The sequence below is a fragment of the Eubalaena glacialis genome, chromosome 6 (genome assembly GCF_028564815.1).
Source record: "Eubalaena glacialis isolate mEubGla1 chromosome 6, mEubGla1.1.hap2.+ XY, whole genome shotgun sequence".
Taxonomy (NCBI): Eukaryota; Metazoa; Chordata; class Mammalia; order Artiodactyla; family Balaenidae; genus Eubalaena; species Eubalaena glacialis.
Window position 1 is genome coordinate 95477368 of NC_083721.1, and position 16495 is coordinate 95493862.

Consider the following 16495-nt stretch of genomic DNA (forward strand, 5'->3'; position numbering starts at 1 on the left):
AGTGCTGGGAAGACCCCTGAAGTTATTTAGCTAATTGGTAAATGTGGCAAAACTTCCTGTTACAACAACTAACCTATCAGCCACAGCGTGCTCAGGAATCTCCTCTGTTAGAGCTGAAAGGCGAAGCTACACCAAAGGGCCAGGGCATTTACTGCCCAAGTGACCCAGCAAGTGTACATCCATTTATACCAGTTATGTTCGTCACATGAAGAAGCCAGAGAGCTTCTGGATCGCTGAGGGGTAGGGGAGCAGGGGGAAGGTATTTACCATAAAGCGCCCTGAAAGGAACTATGGGAAACCTTCACAGAATGCAACCAGACCGTGGTCAGATCCTGACCCAGGCCCTGGAGAACCCGCACCCTCCTGTAACGCACTCCGTGCCCTGGTGTAGCTGATACAGCGCCTCTGTGCGGAAGCAGTGGGTCAAATGGCCTTTCTCCTGGGGCCAGACACAGAACCTTCTTAACAAATTGTGCTCACTGCCTAGCCATCCAAATAATACAGCCAACCCTCACTTTACCCCATGTAAAACCTGGTTCAGGTGGGCTGCTTATCTGTCAGCCTCAGTCATTTTGGGCAGCAGCTGGATAAAGCAAAGACAGACAGCAGGGACCGTCACAAGAATCACACTACTGGGGAGGGGAGGGCGCAGGCTCAGGAGTCCATGAGGGGCTGGGACTGGGCCCAGCGCTAGGTGGGAAGGGCTGAGCCAGCTTTGCCCTGTTGCTGTCTGCCCGGCTTGGCCAGTCGGCTGTGCAGTGGCTGAAAATGGGAGATGAGGGCTCAGCAGAGCCATGGAGGGAGAGCCTTGGGGGAGTGGCTTTCGCTCGCTCCCTGATCCCATGAAGGGGGCAGAGGGTAAACCAGTCATTCACAAACCTCAAGACAAATACTCCAGGAGGTGAGAACAGGCCACTGCTACAGCTTTCCAGTGAGAGCTGCGGGCTGGAGGAAAGGCTGTGGATGCTGCCTACACCAGCCTCTCATCTACTGACGCACCACAGTTATCCAAAGACGCATGCGAACCGCTGAAGAGAGACACTCAAACCTCTCCTGGTAAACTGCCATAAGCGCTACATCACCAGGAATTCACCCTCGTTCCTAACCCCACATCTGTCACTCAGGTCGGCTTCTTTTCTTTGTCCACCTATCCACCGTGGGGAAGAGGCTGTCTCACCATTAAATTATTTGTGATAATAATTTACACATACTTGAGAAAAGTCATTACCGGTAAGCCCTCTCCCTTAAGGTCTCTCATTTCCCCTAGAGAACCCATTTCTCAACCTTCTCTTTCAGAAAGTTCTTTTGATTCTATCTTGCTGATATGAGAAATATTAGGAGAGCATATTCAAGGTCAGAATCGAGCCTCCTCCTCTTAAATCCCAACATTTCCTCACTCTCACAGAAGAGCATGACTGAATACACGGTCCACAAACCTTTGATGCTGGGGGGGACACTCTTGGTTGTGCTGAAGGTGTAGGTTTCCGAGAAAGGCCCTTCCCCAGCCTCGCTGGCTGCCTGGATTCTGAAGGAGTAGCATGTGAATTCTGTCAGCCTCTGGACCTTATAGGTGTGGCTGGGTCCTCTGTAGATTGAAATAAACCTAGAGAAAGGAGCAGAATCCATTAGCCACCTGAACTTTTATTAGTGACAAGAAATTATGATACAAATGTGGAACAGATTAGACCAGCTTGGTAAATGCTTTTCATACCATCTGAATTAATAATCAACCAGTTGCTATGTTACTGTTAAGTTTAATGTCTAATATATGCTTACATAAAAGAAAAACACAAATTTAAGAACGTATAAAGCTTAGAATGAGATTCCTTTAATTGTTATAGATTCTAGAGACATCAGTTGTTCATGCTTTTGTTTACTGATAAAGAAATTTCATATTTTTCATAATGGTAATATCTATATAATCTGATATGTTACCTTACCTTCTACTATGTACTAGGCAATGAAGTTAATGTTAATTGGGCACCGGAGAAATACAATGTCCTCTTTACCAGAATTTTCTAAATAACTGAGGTTTAGCTAGTAAGATGACATTTACGATTATAGATCTTTGAGAAAATATGTAAAAAGAAAAAATATATTTTGCTCAGAATCATCCATCAGGTTAATCAACATAACAGAAAAACAGCACAGGTGGGCTGGACAGTTTAGACTGGCAGCTTCTGGATCCTTCTCCCTCCCATCAGGACTATTTTGTACTTCTCTGCTAAATAATATTTCCATGAGACACAGGCATAAGAGGCATAAGGATAAAAAAAACAGGCCTTACATTTTGAGTGTTTCCCCTCAGGTCTTGGAAAATTAATATTTTCACAGTGAAACGGGATTACTTAGAACTGCAATATAATGTTACCGTTTGTCTTTTCATAGTTAACTGTAAAATTTTGGAAATAATGTAACTTCCCATAAGTTATCCAGGATCTTTAGTAGATTCAGAATCTGAATCTGCTGGCCCGGGAACACTTTGAGAACTTCTATATGAGTTAATCCAACCACACTGCCTTGTTCCTACACAGGCCAACTGTTTCTCCCAGTTTCCGGTGCTTCGTCCCAGCATCTGAGGACAATCCGCTGTCTTCAAATACTGCTCGAAGTCAGGCAGTGATAGAATCACACACAATTCAAAATGTCTCTTAGGCTGATTTGGCCTAAGGGTAAGCAGAATTTATGCACTCATTTAGCAAACATTTTTTGAACATCTGCTGTGTGCTAGACTCGGCGTATTCAGAGATGAATTAGACCTAACCTGTGGGTTAGTTGGTCCTGTGTGTGGGCAGGGTTTTCTGAAGGAGAGCAGCAGCTTTTCCATGTGCTAGAGAACATTCCCTCTAGATGGATGGATGGATACAGAGATTAAACAGCTTTTTTACAAAACCTGTCAGAGTCAATACTTATCTTAAAGTACCCATGCATTAATCAGCCTTTGCAGTTGAGTTCCTGAGCCCCAGTCATTTCACCTATTTAATGTTCCTCTGCTTTGCTGTGTAAGGAAGCACCTTTTACTGAAGAATGAACATTTTTAATTTCAGGAAAAGACAGAGTCCAGGCTGAAACCCAAATACCATGGTAACCTACTTAGCACTCCTGACACATTACCGCCTTAATGAAGATACCCCTTGCTAATGCTAGAGGCTATTTATTAACTCAGCCTCACCCAGGCTAGAATCTCTCACCAGAGTAATTGCCCTTATTTATACCACAAAATGGAAGTCATGGTTTAAGAAGTAAAAGTGTTACATCTTCATTACAAATTTGCAGTAAAGCCGGGTTTTTAAAGGAGTTTGGAGAGGAATACTAGCAATAGTACTGCTTCCTTGTCCGTGCCCTGCTCTGAGAAGAGTATTTCCTTTTGAAATAAGTTCAATATATCTATGTAGGCAGCAGCACTCACATTCACGAAGAAATTTACTGAAGCAGATTCAGTACTCTAATTTTGTAGTATAATCTAAACTGAGCAAATAGCATATTTTCAAATATTTCAATTTTCAAGTTCATCAAAACCTGCTGTTTTTGGAATAGCTACTTTGTTCCTTTTTCTTGTTTTCCTCTTGTACCACAGCATTTTATTAATCGTTTAAAATTGCATTCCTATTTAGAAAAAGCACTGTGGAACAGGTGATTGAAAAACTTTACAATGTTGCCATTAGAGGTTTGTTTGCCTGGAGGGACAGTGCAATAAAGCTAGTGACAGAGCCCACCCCAGGTTTAAATGGGTTGATACAAGTGCTTAGAATAGTCTTGACATGTAATAATCACTCAATATGTGTTAGTTATAATCATTTCATAAGGCTGAGAAGACAGCTAACACTGAGGTCATTTTCTTTCCTCCCGGGTGGAGGGTCAGCCGCGTGGTGAGAGGCTGCCCTGCACACACTGGCTGTTTACCCTCTCCCACCGGACCTGTCAGTGCAGTGCAGGCAAGAGCCCCTCCCTCGCAGGACTGGTGGGATTCAATGTGAAAATTCATGTAAAAGCCCCAGTTCCTACACAGAGTAGGCCTCAAATACGTATCTGTTGATCCTAAGCTTCTTTCTGTACATGCTGACAGTAACTTCTCTTTCAAACAATAAAGACCAGCCAAAACGAAATAAAAGCACACAAGCCAACACAAAAAATATAATCCCTCTTTCACCCCAATTCTGTAATTATTTTCCATCACTCCAAGAGGCAGGAGAAGAAAGAACCTTCTTTCTTCAGTGCCAGTGATTTATAGCCAGTTGCATGATGGCCTCTCTGGGAGGCTCCATAGGTTAACACCCTGTGGCTAGAACCACTCAGGGAGGGATTAAAAATATTCATCAAATATTTGTTTTAAAAAGACCAACTTAATTTTAAAATTCATTAATAATAAGCCAGACGCCTTTGGTGATAGAATTAAACATGCTACACGCCCCAAGACACAATGATTGAAGACTCCTCGTTTTAAAACCACCAGGGACTCAGAGCTTTGAGCAAGGCTTTGCCATGAAGAGGGGGAGAACAGTGGCCAGCCAGCCGTCCCGACGGCTCTTCCCCCCACTTACGTCATTCCCTCGACTGCTCAGTCCCACGGGGGTGGCCCAGGTGACAAGGGACGCACTATGTGGGGAGTCTGTGCTCCCCTGGGCCACCCCTTGTCTACGCTGCCTGGTAAACACTGGGCCACCCTTCACTTCTCCCCCTGCCTCCTCCACACTGTTGGTGTCAAGGGGTGGGGCATGGGGACTTGGACCCAGGAAGACTGGCCATGAATCTCAGCTCCGCCCGTAAGGCTGCCAAATCGCTCGCCCCTGCTAATCATTTCTCCATCTGCAAAACAGGGACAGTATCCACCTCATAGATCGTTTTGATGAGCCAAATGCAGAAATGTGGGGAAAAAGCTTAGCACTGAGCCCGACACGTATTAAGAGTTCAATACAGGGTACCCATGGCTCCAGACCCTGCACCATGAGCGCCACCAACCATCCTGATCAGGCTAAGGTGCCCTGAGGATCACTGTGGCTCTCAACTCCCACCACACAGGCCTTTCTCCAGGCTGCTGGGGCCACAACCAGTTCATGCTCCAGCAGGAAGAGGTCCATCTGAATTCGTCCTGCCACATCTGTTATGGCCTGTGCTAGACATATAGCTCTCCCCCAAATAAGTTAATCTAATCTGGTGACCAAGGAGTGTACATGAAATGCTCACTGTTATTTTTATTACATGAATGCTCCTATGCTACAGAAACATAATGAAATTATATCAATATATAGGTATGGTTCCTAGAATGTAGTTCATGCTCAATAAAGTCGCTGAGTAATTTTAGTATCAGTTCAGGCTGAGGCATGTGTAGCCACAGGGACCCTCTGTAGTATCACAGCCCCTTATAGGTCTCCCTGGAGCCCTGGGCCCACACTGGCAGTGCCTCTGAGAGGCCTTGTACTCCACCCTCAACCCCTGCTGCCCATAGCCACATACATCTGGAGGCATCAGCCCCATGACCTAGGGCTCTTGTGAAGGCCAAGTAAGAGGACAGGTGTGGAAACACCTTGGGGCTCCACTATGGTGCTGCCCCACTGGTGCAGGGGCTGAAGGTACAGCGGGTAATAACGATCATTGCAGACAGCAGACTTGAGTTTGAGTTCAGCTTCAACAGCCTGGTGGTCTTCACCTCTATAGCCAAGTAAGCTGTTTCCTCCTGTGTGAAATGGGCACGATAACAGTGCTGACCCCCTCAGAGAGTTGTTGTGAGAATTAAATGGGATAATGCAGAGAGAACCCATTACAAAATGCCTAGCACTTGTGAGTGCTAGATAAATATTAGTGGTTATTGTTTATAATAACAAAGCACCAAGGTTCATGAATGATTTACCTCGTTTCTCAACACTGGAGAAACCTGAGGATGTCCCCGGACGGCATCCCTCTCACTTACATTCCCTTGGACTTTCCGGAGCTGGAGGGAAAGCTGTGCATGTGAATACCATCACCCTGTCCTGGAAAACCCAGGCGGAGAGCCGCTGTGGAAAACAGACGAAGGTGGAGCAGCAGGGCCTACAGAAATGCTGGCCATTAACGGGAATTTGGGCCTTTCTACTTAGGGAGAGGAAAAACGGACAGAAATGCTCTCACGTACTAAAACAGATGTTTACTTGCAAGGGGAAGCATAAACAAGGCAGAACGTTCGGTGGGTCACTGAAAGTTTGCGGTCTAGATGAATTCTTTATGGCTCTGCCCCCAACTGGCTTTAGCTTTGACTATAATGTCTTCTTGAAACTGAACACTTTGAAGGTAACAAAAACACGTGGGCTTTAATTTGGTAATTTGGCAGTGGTTTAAAAAAATATTTTACATATCTGTGAATACAAAATGAATATGCTTATTCTGCTTGCCTGTCAGAGTACTCCATGGTGGGTACAAAGAGGTACAAAGACCCTGACCACAATGCACAGTCTGTTACCTTCATGATGAGCAAGTCGATAACTCTCCAGGCTGTTTCTGGACACTTGGGATAATAACTGTCTTATTCACCTGGCAGGAATTTTTCTGAGATCCAAATGAAAGGACCAAGTAAATTCTATGATTTGTCATTAAATATACACTAGGAAGGCAAAACAACAGATTTTTGACATTTTCAAGAAATTCTTTTAACCTCAGTATTTTAGGCTTTAATATTGTGAAAGATGACTTTTTTGCACTGAAGTGCAACTGAAGGAAGAAATTCAGACATGTTACATCTTTAAATGTTTTTTTAAATCATTTTAGGGGAAAATGATGATATACAAAGAATTAATTTTAAAATGTTTCCTTAAAACAGTTTTGTTTCAGAAGAAACATCCAAGAATTCTCTGGATGGAGTATAATAAATTCACAGTAGAAAATAAGAGCTAATGCTGAGGTCTGTATGTTTATTTCCTTGTTGCTATCTACCCACTGCAGGCTAACAGAAGCCCATTAATATTTACTCCTCAAAGTGATCTAACCTGCTGACCTAAAATGGCCTGTGGTCTACAAATGGCTGCAAATGGCACAGTTCAAAACATCACAAATTAACACTCTTAGTAAGCTCAGTGTGGCTATATTCCTTAGCAGTGACATGTCATTGCCTTTGTTTTTTCTTAGTTTCCCTGGGCTCCATGGATTGTGTGTGTGTGAATTTCCCACATGACTCAAGTGATGTTTGGGAATGGGGGATGTTCAAAACAGGAATGAATAGTATGTGCCCTCACTCCACAAAGAACACTGAGTCCCGCCATGTCTATGCAGAAGCAGATGGCAGCAGATGGTGTCACGTGGGGACACCTGAGGCAAAGGAGGTGCTTTTCCAAAACTGGTTCTGATGCTGCTGAGAGTCCCAGTTTGGAGACTGAATGCTCAAGTGTCAAGAGCGATTTCCAAAAGACCAATGAGAAAAGGAGTTAATTTCCTAACCCCCATGTCCCCAGCTCCACATGGGCCTTTGGCTTGTGAGTAATCAGGCTGCAAGATGCTTTGGTTATGATCCTTTTTATGCTCCTTTTCTAAGAAATAAAATGTCACTATAGCTACTGATGAAAATCTGTACACAGAATAAAATTCCTATTTTTGATTCTTTTTGTCTGCACTGCACTTATTGATATACATCAAAAAAGAAATTTATTTATATTCAAAGAAAGGATGACTAGACTCTCTGAAGACCACCTGAGAACCTTGAAACTTTCCATTCTTCTACTTGGCTTTCAAATACGTGCAGTGAATCTCATCTTCAGGCATATTCTTCGCAGAGTCTTCCAAATTTCTGTTAGCCTACTTTTATTTTAGTGGCCTTACCTCAATCTTACCTCATTTAGGAAAAATGGAGAGGAAAATGCTATCCATTTCCATTCTGTTACTTATTTATTTTTAAATAGAAGAAAAAACTGTAGTCTGAATTCTACTTCTGGTCTAATTAAGATCTCAAATAGTTCGTTTACCACTCCTCACCTTGGGCTGTCCTTAGAACATTTTAGCCTGAAACTGAATAAGCTAGCGATACTCTTTATTTTGCAGGATGAATCTTTATGCTCCTTTTTAAAAAAATAAAAATGCTTTTTTCCCATCAATCAGGGACTGAAGACAGGTATCACTAGCTTCATTTTGTAAAGGGAGAAACTAAGGCAAAAAGAAGTTAAGGGACATGCCTCTAGTCATCTAGAGACTCAGTAACAGATCTGGGATTACAACAGAGAATTAACACCCCTGTCGAGAACCATAACTGCCTTCTGGTGACTGAAAGCAATATAAAAATGCCATTTATCCAACAAGGGTGGTCATGCGAATTGGGGACTGCTCCAGAGAAGCAAAGGAAACTAATACTGAGGGTCTTTTGTGGGCCCTGAGGTAGTCGTGTTACATCTATTTCATCTAATTCAGCAGTATGCTCTGAGAAATAAAGCAGGAGTTTGTTCTGTAACAGGCATACATTAAGAAAGTTCACTCCTGTAGTGCTCATACACCCCGGCCACTTTTGTTAGTTGCCTGGTGTATAATTTTTTAGGGTTTCTTTATGCAGATTATTTTCCATCCCTCTCTAACAGCAAACAGGCAGTCATACTGTACACATTACAAAGCCCCTCCAATTTTGCTGGCTAAAGGTAAAAGTGTCACGGGCACAAGGGCTGAGTTAAAAGGAGAGCAAGTGGCAACTATCCATCCTATTAGAGCCCTCTACCCCATCCCCATTTTGCTGGAGCCTTGCTTTAAAATACACTGGCTCTCTGAATAACCTGAACAACAGATTAACCATAAATGTATTCCTGGAACTTAAGTTCCTCTTGCCTCAGTGCTGTGTACAATTATCAGGAACAGGGACACACAGGGTCAGGATGAGAATCAGCATCAATTCAAATTCTGTTAGGGCAGCATAACATTTCATTTCAATAACACAGACAAATGCATCTTCAAAATCATCATTACACATTATAATCTTAAAATGCATGAGCTGATCTTTATTCTAATCCCTGTATTCGGTTAGCAAAGCATTATGAAAATGTTTACTTCTGGGTATATATTTTTCTTGCTTACATAGGAACCAAAGACATTTGGATCTATGCTAGATCTGTTAAGAATAATAGACTTAATCACTCTATAGCCAAACTAACAATTTTTGTTTTTCTGTTGAAATTAAATAAAAACTCTTGTACTGTCTGCTCATTTTTTCACATTAATTTCTCAGCAAGATAAGCTCCTTATAGACAGGCTACATACTTCACAAGACCTAGCACACTGCGGTAATTTAAAAAAAAATTGACTGAACAATCATAATATAACTGCTACGGATAAACTCAGTCCTGCTTTGACGTTGCTAAGTAAATATGTAGTCAGTGACCTTGGACTGGGAATCTTGTGGGTCAAAATCTTGAATACATGGGAAACAAATGTCCTGATCAAGGGGGAAAACCTTCTACACAGCAATTCCAGGTGATCGGGATGAATTTTAGGTTGACTTATCTTGGGGCAAGGATTTGGGCAAGGTGCCCTTCTGGTATCCCTTTTATTTACATGAAGTAGCCCCAAACTTAAGAAAAAAAAAAAAAAATCCAAGTGTAAAAGTACCAGAATAGAAAGGCATTTACATGGAGAAAGACCCAGGGCATGTTTCTGTTCTCTGGAGATTGTATCCTCGGTTTCCACCCAATCCTGAGTCCTTATCACTGGTCTCCATCCTAAGGCTCTCCAGCATGAGGTTATAAGATTGATTCCCTTTTAAGACTCACCCAACTTGTTACCTTTTCTAATAAGCCTTCTCTGTTCAATTTTAAGCCTAAAGTACATGCCATTCTTCTACCTTTCCTCAACACTCTGTGCATGTGTCAATCTTTAAGCCCTCCACACCATGATTTGCTGTCTCTTCTACCTATCCCCGACCAGACTGTGATCTATTCAAGAACTAAATAATGTAGATAAAGCTCTCAATGCCTGGCACTTTGTAGGTGCTCAGTAAATGGTAGTGTCCTTTAGAAAGTTTGAAAATATATCTATGGCTAAACGGTATACTTAGAAATCTCTGGGTCATTTCAGATTTTTTTGATTGTGAGGTATATAAATTAAACATAATAAACCAGCAGATCACAGATGCAAAACCTTAGCAGTTTTGCCCATTAAGTGGTCACTCTTAAGGAAAGTCAGTATCTTTCTTCTTATTTGTCAACAGCAGAAATTAAACATGAAGAAAAAAAGAGATAACATTCTCTAATCATTTACGAAAGACATCTTTTTATATAGGATTTAGCTCACAAATAATCTACAAAGATTCACTGCTATAAGGTGAAAAGGTGGCAAGGATCTCAGAGTTCAGCTTCTAGTTCAACCCCTTTGTATTTCATGGATGCGGAAAACGCAGGAGCAGTAGTTTAGCAGCTGAAATCAACTCAACTCTTTAATCTGACAATTACCAAGCATGGAGTTATTCATTTTCATTGTGCTTCTGTTGCAAAGCATGTTTAAAGACTCAGATTTCTTGCATTGGCTGGCTAGGACAGCGACAAGACTCAGACACCGCAGCCCTCCTTCCAAATGCCCCCAGTGACTGGTGAGACAAGCGTACATGGCAAAAGAAATATTTTGAGAGCTGACAGCTAAGAAAGTACATTAAAACCACAATCAGACCTAACTCGGATTCTCACCTTGGCCACAGCAGTATATATTATATTTTTGCCACATCCATAATAGGAACTTATTAGTGCTTAATGAAATCAATACACACGCTAAAGAATGTGTACACTTTTCCCCAAAGCCACAACTAGAAACCACTCTAGCAACCACAAATTCAATGAAAAAGACAGCTGTCACTTTGGAAGAAAACACTGGACAGGCCAGATCCAAGTCCTAAAGAACCTCCAGGGGATGAGAATTGACAAAGAGCTGGTTAAGAACAAGTATTATGATCTATCCAACTCAAAGTGTTTCTCCCTCATCTTCACTACTCAAGAGCCAAAGTTAAAAGGCTTGGATTCATGGGGCCATTCACTACAAGAGCTCAGTTTCAAGACACTAAGGAAGGTCATCTTCAAACTCAAATTAGGTCAATTTCATCCTTTTAAATCCCAGGAAAATAATTCCACAAATGGAATGAGAATTTATTATGCTCTATATTCCTATTACTTTAATAACTTCTGGGAGCACTGACAAATCTAATTTAGAAAAAGATAAATTTGGACTCTAGCCCATAAAATTAAGAAAAATACTGTTCCTAATGGTAAGTTTTCTTAAAATGCCATTTAAATTTAGGCAAGTCATTTATTTGATTAACAAGCCAGCCCCCACCCCCCTTTTTTTTCTTTTTTATGAGGAAGGAGCCTGTATTGATTACTAGACTCTGCACTATTTTCTGTCTGGCATATTTAAATGTCTCACACAGCATTCTTATTTGGACCAGCATTCTTATTTGCTCATGGAGATTTTGTTCTAAGCATCTGTTCAGTTCTCTGTACAAGGCACCTCAGGTGGCTGCCCTGCAGAGGGCAGGACTGCAGCACGTTGGGGATGGCAGGTTTGGTGCAGAGCTGTCATTCTTCCCATATTCTTGGAGGTAATATTAGAGGCAGCTGCATGGGGAAGTCAGGAGGTGCTGGCTCTGATCCCAATTCTGCCACCAGCTTCAAAAATGTTCCTGGGATTCATTTTTTCTAAACAGTACAACTAGAAGGTATTTTCTAAGGAAGGATCTCCCTGCCAACAATGTAAGCCAAAAGCCCAGGAAAAAAGAGACTCATGTACAAATTTCCCCAAATTTTATAGCTTTATATATTTATCATGATTTCTGTTAGTCCATAATTCCTGTTCTTGCCAGTAAGGTCAAGGAGTCTCCTACCAGTAAAATAATGAGTCCGTGAAAAATGCATCCAAAAGCACACAGCACAGTAAGATAAATGGTCTTGTCTGTGAATGAGTATGAATTTAATCTCTAATGAACCTCCCCAAAAGAAGCCTTACCTTCTCTGTCCTTTCTACACTAGGACTCATTTCCAAAAGGACGATCACTTTTTTCTTCTAAGTCAAACTACTGTGTTTTCCAGGTCCTCCAATGTCAAGTTCAAATGTTATCTGTTTCAAAAAGCTGTTCCTGATCTTTGCAACCAACCAGTCTCTGCACTTTGTTCCCTATGTCTGCCCCCTTCAAACTCCCAGAGCGCTTTTCTCCAACGGCACTAGTGTTCTATGACTATCTGTAGGTTGATATTATGCTTCTGGAGGGGGAAGCAGGGCCTTGCTTTCGTTCTTGAGCTTGGTGTCCCCGAGGGCCCACCTCAAACAGTGCCTTCCACACAGCAGGACTCCACTGAGCTCACATGAATCCGAGTACTCGAGTACAGAGCAGAGGTAGAGGTTGGACAGGGGTCTCTGTGCTAATGAGAACCAGGTCCCCATATAAAAGAGCAGGATACTATGATGCATTAAGGGGAAATAACAGAAGTACTTCCACATATACCGGTTTGTGCCTTGGCAGGTATGCACAGGAAGGGGCAGTATGTCTACTCCATCAGGCTGTCCTGGTTTTATGGTCATCTCCTACCTCCTTCAGCCGATTCTCTCATTTGAACTTTTGGTAACAGAACTTTCTGTCATTAACTTTTGCTACGCATCTGAATTATTCCTAAATACAGTTCAGCTGCCCATCTTCTGATCGGCCATTTTCAGAGGAAATAAAGTTAGATTCAATAAATACTATGTGAAAGGCTGTATTTGATTTCTGTAGCCAAGAGTGTTCCTGAGCATGGAGTTTTATAAAGAATCTCCTATTTGCTCTACTTAATTTGATATTATATTGCATTGCCCATAGTTACAGAGCACAATCCCCATCTGTACATCACCACAGCTATTTCAGACTGGTAAACATGTTTGTCCGGATGGTTACTGAATATTTAAAGAGGTTAACATCTTTTCCTGAGTCTTATTTCCCTCTGCACTCGTGACTAATATAACACTATTAAACAGCATGGACTTGAATTCGACCATTTTCTTTTTGGATAATTTCTCTCCATTTTCTGGCTTTATGAAAGAAAAAAACACATATATTATCACATGTAGGGAAATCAGGATCACTAGAATGTTAATTTAGAAAATTCCAAATGGAGAATGGAGGGTGCAACTTTGGGTATAAAATGCAGGACCCAAATACCTAGGGAGTCTTTCAACAAGGAGGAAGAGTGCTTCAGAGGACAAATGAACAAGGAAGATCCCATCCCACAACCCAAAGCCATCGAATTTTTGGATGAAGCCTCAGGCCCTCACCTCTTGTTTCTGTCCTCCAGCTGCAGTGTGTACACCGTGCCATCAGCCGCGTGCGTCCTGGCGTTACCGTCTCCCCATTTCAGCTTCAGGCTCTGGGGCCCGGCAGCGGCACATTCGAGCCTAGGAGGCAACGGTGGTAACGGCCGAGTTTTTGCTTTAATGAACTGACTAAATGGTCCAGCTCCAATTTCATTTATGGCCTGAATTCTGATCCTGGAAAAAGGAAAAAAAAAATCACAAAGATTGTTGGTTTAAGAAGCAGTGATTCCTCATTTGAAATAAACATTGTGTGGTGTATTTCTTACTTGCCCCTATAAGCAGTGTCATGGAATAAAGGAAAACAAGTTAAAAATAATTCAAGACAAATAGAGAAATGGGCAGGTCGGAAGACAGGTTATCCTCTCCATTCCAAAAAATAGCCCCAAAAAACCACATTAGCAAGATATCCCTTAGTTCTTTAATAAGAAAGAAAGAAAGAAAGAGAGAGAGAGAGAGAGAAAGAGAGAGAAAGAGAGAGAAAGAAAGAAAGAAAGAAAGAAAGAAAGAAAGAAAGAAAGAAAGAAAGAGAAAGAAAGAAAAAGAAAGAAAGAAAAAGAAAGAAAGAAAGAATGGCAGAAAAGGGAAGACATACTAAAGACTTTCATATTTTGTTCTAGCCACCCTTCAGCTGCCTCAAAGTCAATTTTGGAAGTGAGCTATAAAGAATAAATGAAATAGGAGAACAAGAAAGTCTCCTTCAAAGTTCAAAACAAAGGATAACAGCTCTTCAACAGCACATTTTCCTCCCCTTTCTCCAGCCTCACCCATCAACCTCCGCTAGTCCTTAACCAGTGCTATGTGTGCAGGCACTGCTGGTAACAGAGTGTCATTCAGATGTGCAATTATCTTAACTGGATGTTTACTATGTGCAGTGTTATGGGTAATAAAGACATACTAACACTGCTCTCATGGTCTAGGAACTGAAAATCAAACAGTTAAAATGTATATAGAAAAAATTTCCTATTATCATTCCTATTTTTCTTGTTCCTCTACTTCCTTATTAGTTGATTGAAAAAGTTCTCCAAGGTCATCACACAACACATTGATGGCACTGCTCCACCTTCATCCTCAACACTCCTTCCCGCAGTGACTGCATGTTATTGAAGCTTGTTTCCTCCTGGAACTGAGTGGCCTGCAGGCCCCTGCAGAGGCCTTTCTCCTCTGCTTCTTGGACCAAAGGTCTCACACTAGCTCCCACCCCACCCTCTGCTCTTCCTCTCTTCTTCTGTACAATATGGACAGTCCTCTCAATAACCGCAGCATTCCACAGCTTCATCCACTTAAGATCTTCCCCAGGTCTGCCTCTCCTCCATCTCTTCATGCCTCATTACTAGGCCTCTAGTCGAAACTTTCACCCAGATCCCTTGCTAGGTACATAGGCATCTTATTGGGCTGAATGTGCAGTGTGGTGTCACTAGTTCTAAAAATTTCAACATTTAAACTTGATTAGAGTTTTAAACAGTCTTTCAAAACACAGGATAATAAAAAATACAGTCAAAGAGAAATTCTCAAGAAACAGATCAGTTTAAAATATTCTTATAATTTAGTTTTATGTACTTCTCACAGCAATTATTGCTTGTATCTAAATAGAAAATATCATTTAGGTATTACAATACCTTAATCCATCATATGACCTCAAATTAACCTTAATTCTTCAAATTTAAAATTACATAGTTCAGCAAGTCAATCTAATGACACATCTGTAAGTTGTTAAGAAGAAAAAATAAACAATAGATTAATTCCAGGTGAGGTGGAGTAAGCACACTCCACCCTGTCTCTCCCACTGAATGCAGCTATTAAACCTGGACAAAATAAACAGAGCAGCTATGTAAGAAGTCCAAAAAGGAAATAGTAGCTGAAGGATTTGGGGAAGAATTTGAACTATCACCAAACCAGCAGTGAATTTACCATTTTTCCCCTTCATTACTCACTGGATTAGACTCAACGCAGCCTGAAATCCAGGAACAGACATTTGCATGGGCAGAGAGCTGCCTGGCTCAAAAGAAAGCAAAGAGTCTCTGAATGGTCAGAGTGAATGGGGGAAAATTCCCCCATTCCTCTTTTTTTTTTTTTTTTCTTTTCTACACTGTCTCATTCTCCAATCCTTAGCCAGTTCCATCATATTAACAGCCTAAAGAAGAAAAACCACATGATCATACTCATTGATACAGAAAAAGCATCTAATGAAATCCAACATATATTCATAATAAAAATTCCCAGCAAATTAGGGATAGAAGGGAAATTTCTCAACCCAAAAGGGGCATCTATAGAAATACCTGCAGCTAACATTACACTTAATGGTGAAAGACTAAATGAAAGATCAGAACAAAGCAAGGATGTCTACTCTTACCACTCCTATTTAACGTCAGGTACCAGTCCCGGCCAGTGGGGGGGGGGGGGGGGCGGGGGGGAGGGGGGGGCTGGAAAAGGCACAGAGATAGGAAATAAAGAAATATACTGCAAGACACTGCTGAGACTATTGAAGACCACCTAAATAGTGAGAGATATACTGTGATCATGAATTGCAAGACTCTACAGAGAAAAAATGTCAATTCTTCCAAAATTGGATCTATAGATACAATGCAATTCTAATAAAATTCCAGCAGGATTCTTCTTAGTAGATATAGATAAGTTGATTCTAAAAGTTACGTGGCAAGACAAAGGAACTAAAATTGCTAACACAAATCTGAAAAATAAGAATAAAGTTGGAAGAATCACACTATCTGATTTAGAACTTACTATAAAGCTTACTATAAAGTAATCAAGATAGTGTGGTATCAGACAGACACAAAGACCAACAGAACCAACACATATATGGCCAACTGATTTTCAAAAATGTGCAGAATTAATTCAACGAAGAAAGAACTGTCTTCTAAGTGGTATTGGAACAACTGGATATCAAAAGGAAAAATAAATCTCAATCTAAACCTCAGATCTTATTCAAAAGTTAACTCATGGATCACAGATCTAAGTGTAGAATGTAAAATATAAAACTCTTAAGAAGAAAACAGGAGGAAATATTTCTTACCTAGAATTAAAGAATTTTTAGATATGATGTGAAAAGAATGTATCCAGAACGCATCTAAGACCTTTCAAAACTCAGCAGCAAAACAACACAAAACCACCCAACTAATAAAAAAATGGGCAAAAGACTGGAACAAACATTCCACCAAAGAGGGTATACACATGGCAAATACGCACACAAAAAGATGTTTAACATCATTAGCCACTA

At 41.2% G+C, this 16495-nt stretch overlaps 1 protein-coding gene across 5 annotated transcripts in view; it reads right to left on the reverse strand.

The window, feature by feature from the left end:
• The window catches only part of FNDC3B (fibronectin type III domain containing 3B), a 350641-nt gene that overhangs the window by 14046 nt on the left and 320100 nt on the right, over positions 1-16495 (reverse strand). For all 5 annotated transcript variants that reach the window (XM_061194472.1, XM_061194468.1, XM_061194471.1 and 2 more), the window contains 2 exons: positions 13225-13437; positions 1437-1603 (listed from right to left, as the gene is read on the reverse strand). In XM_061194472.1, the coding sequence (XP_061050455.1) occupies positions 1437-1603; positions 13225-13437 (380 nt within the window). The remainder of the gene's footprint in view (positions 1-1436; positions 1604-13224; positions 13438-16495) is intronic.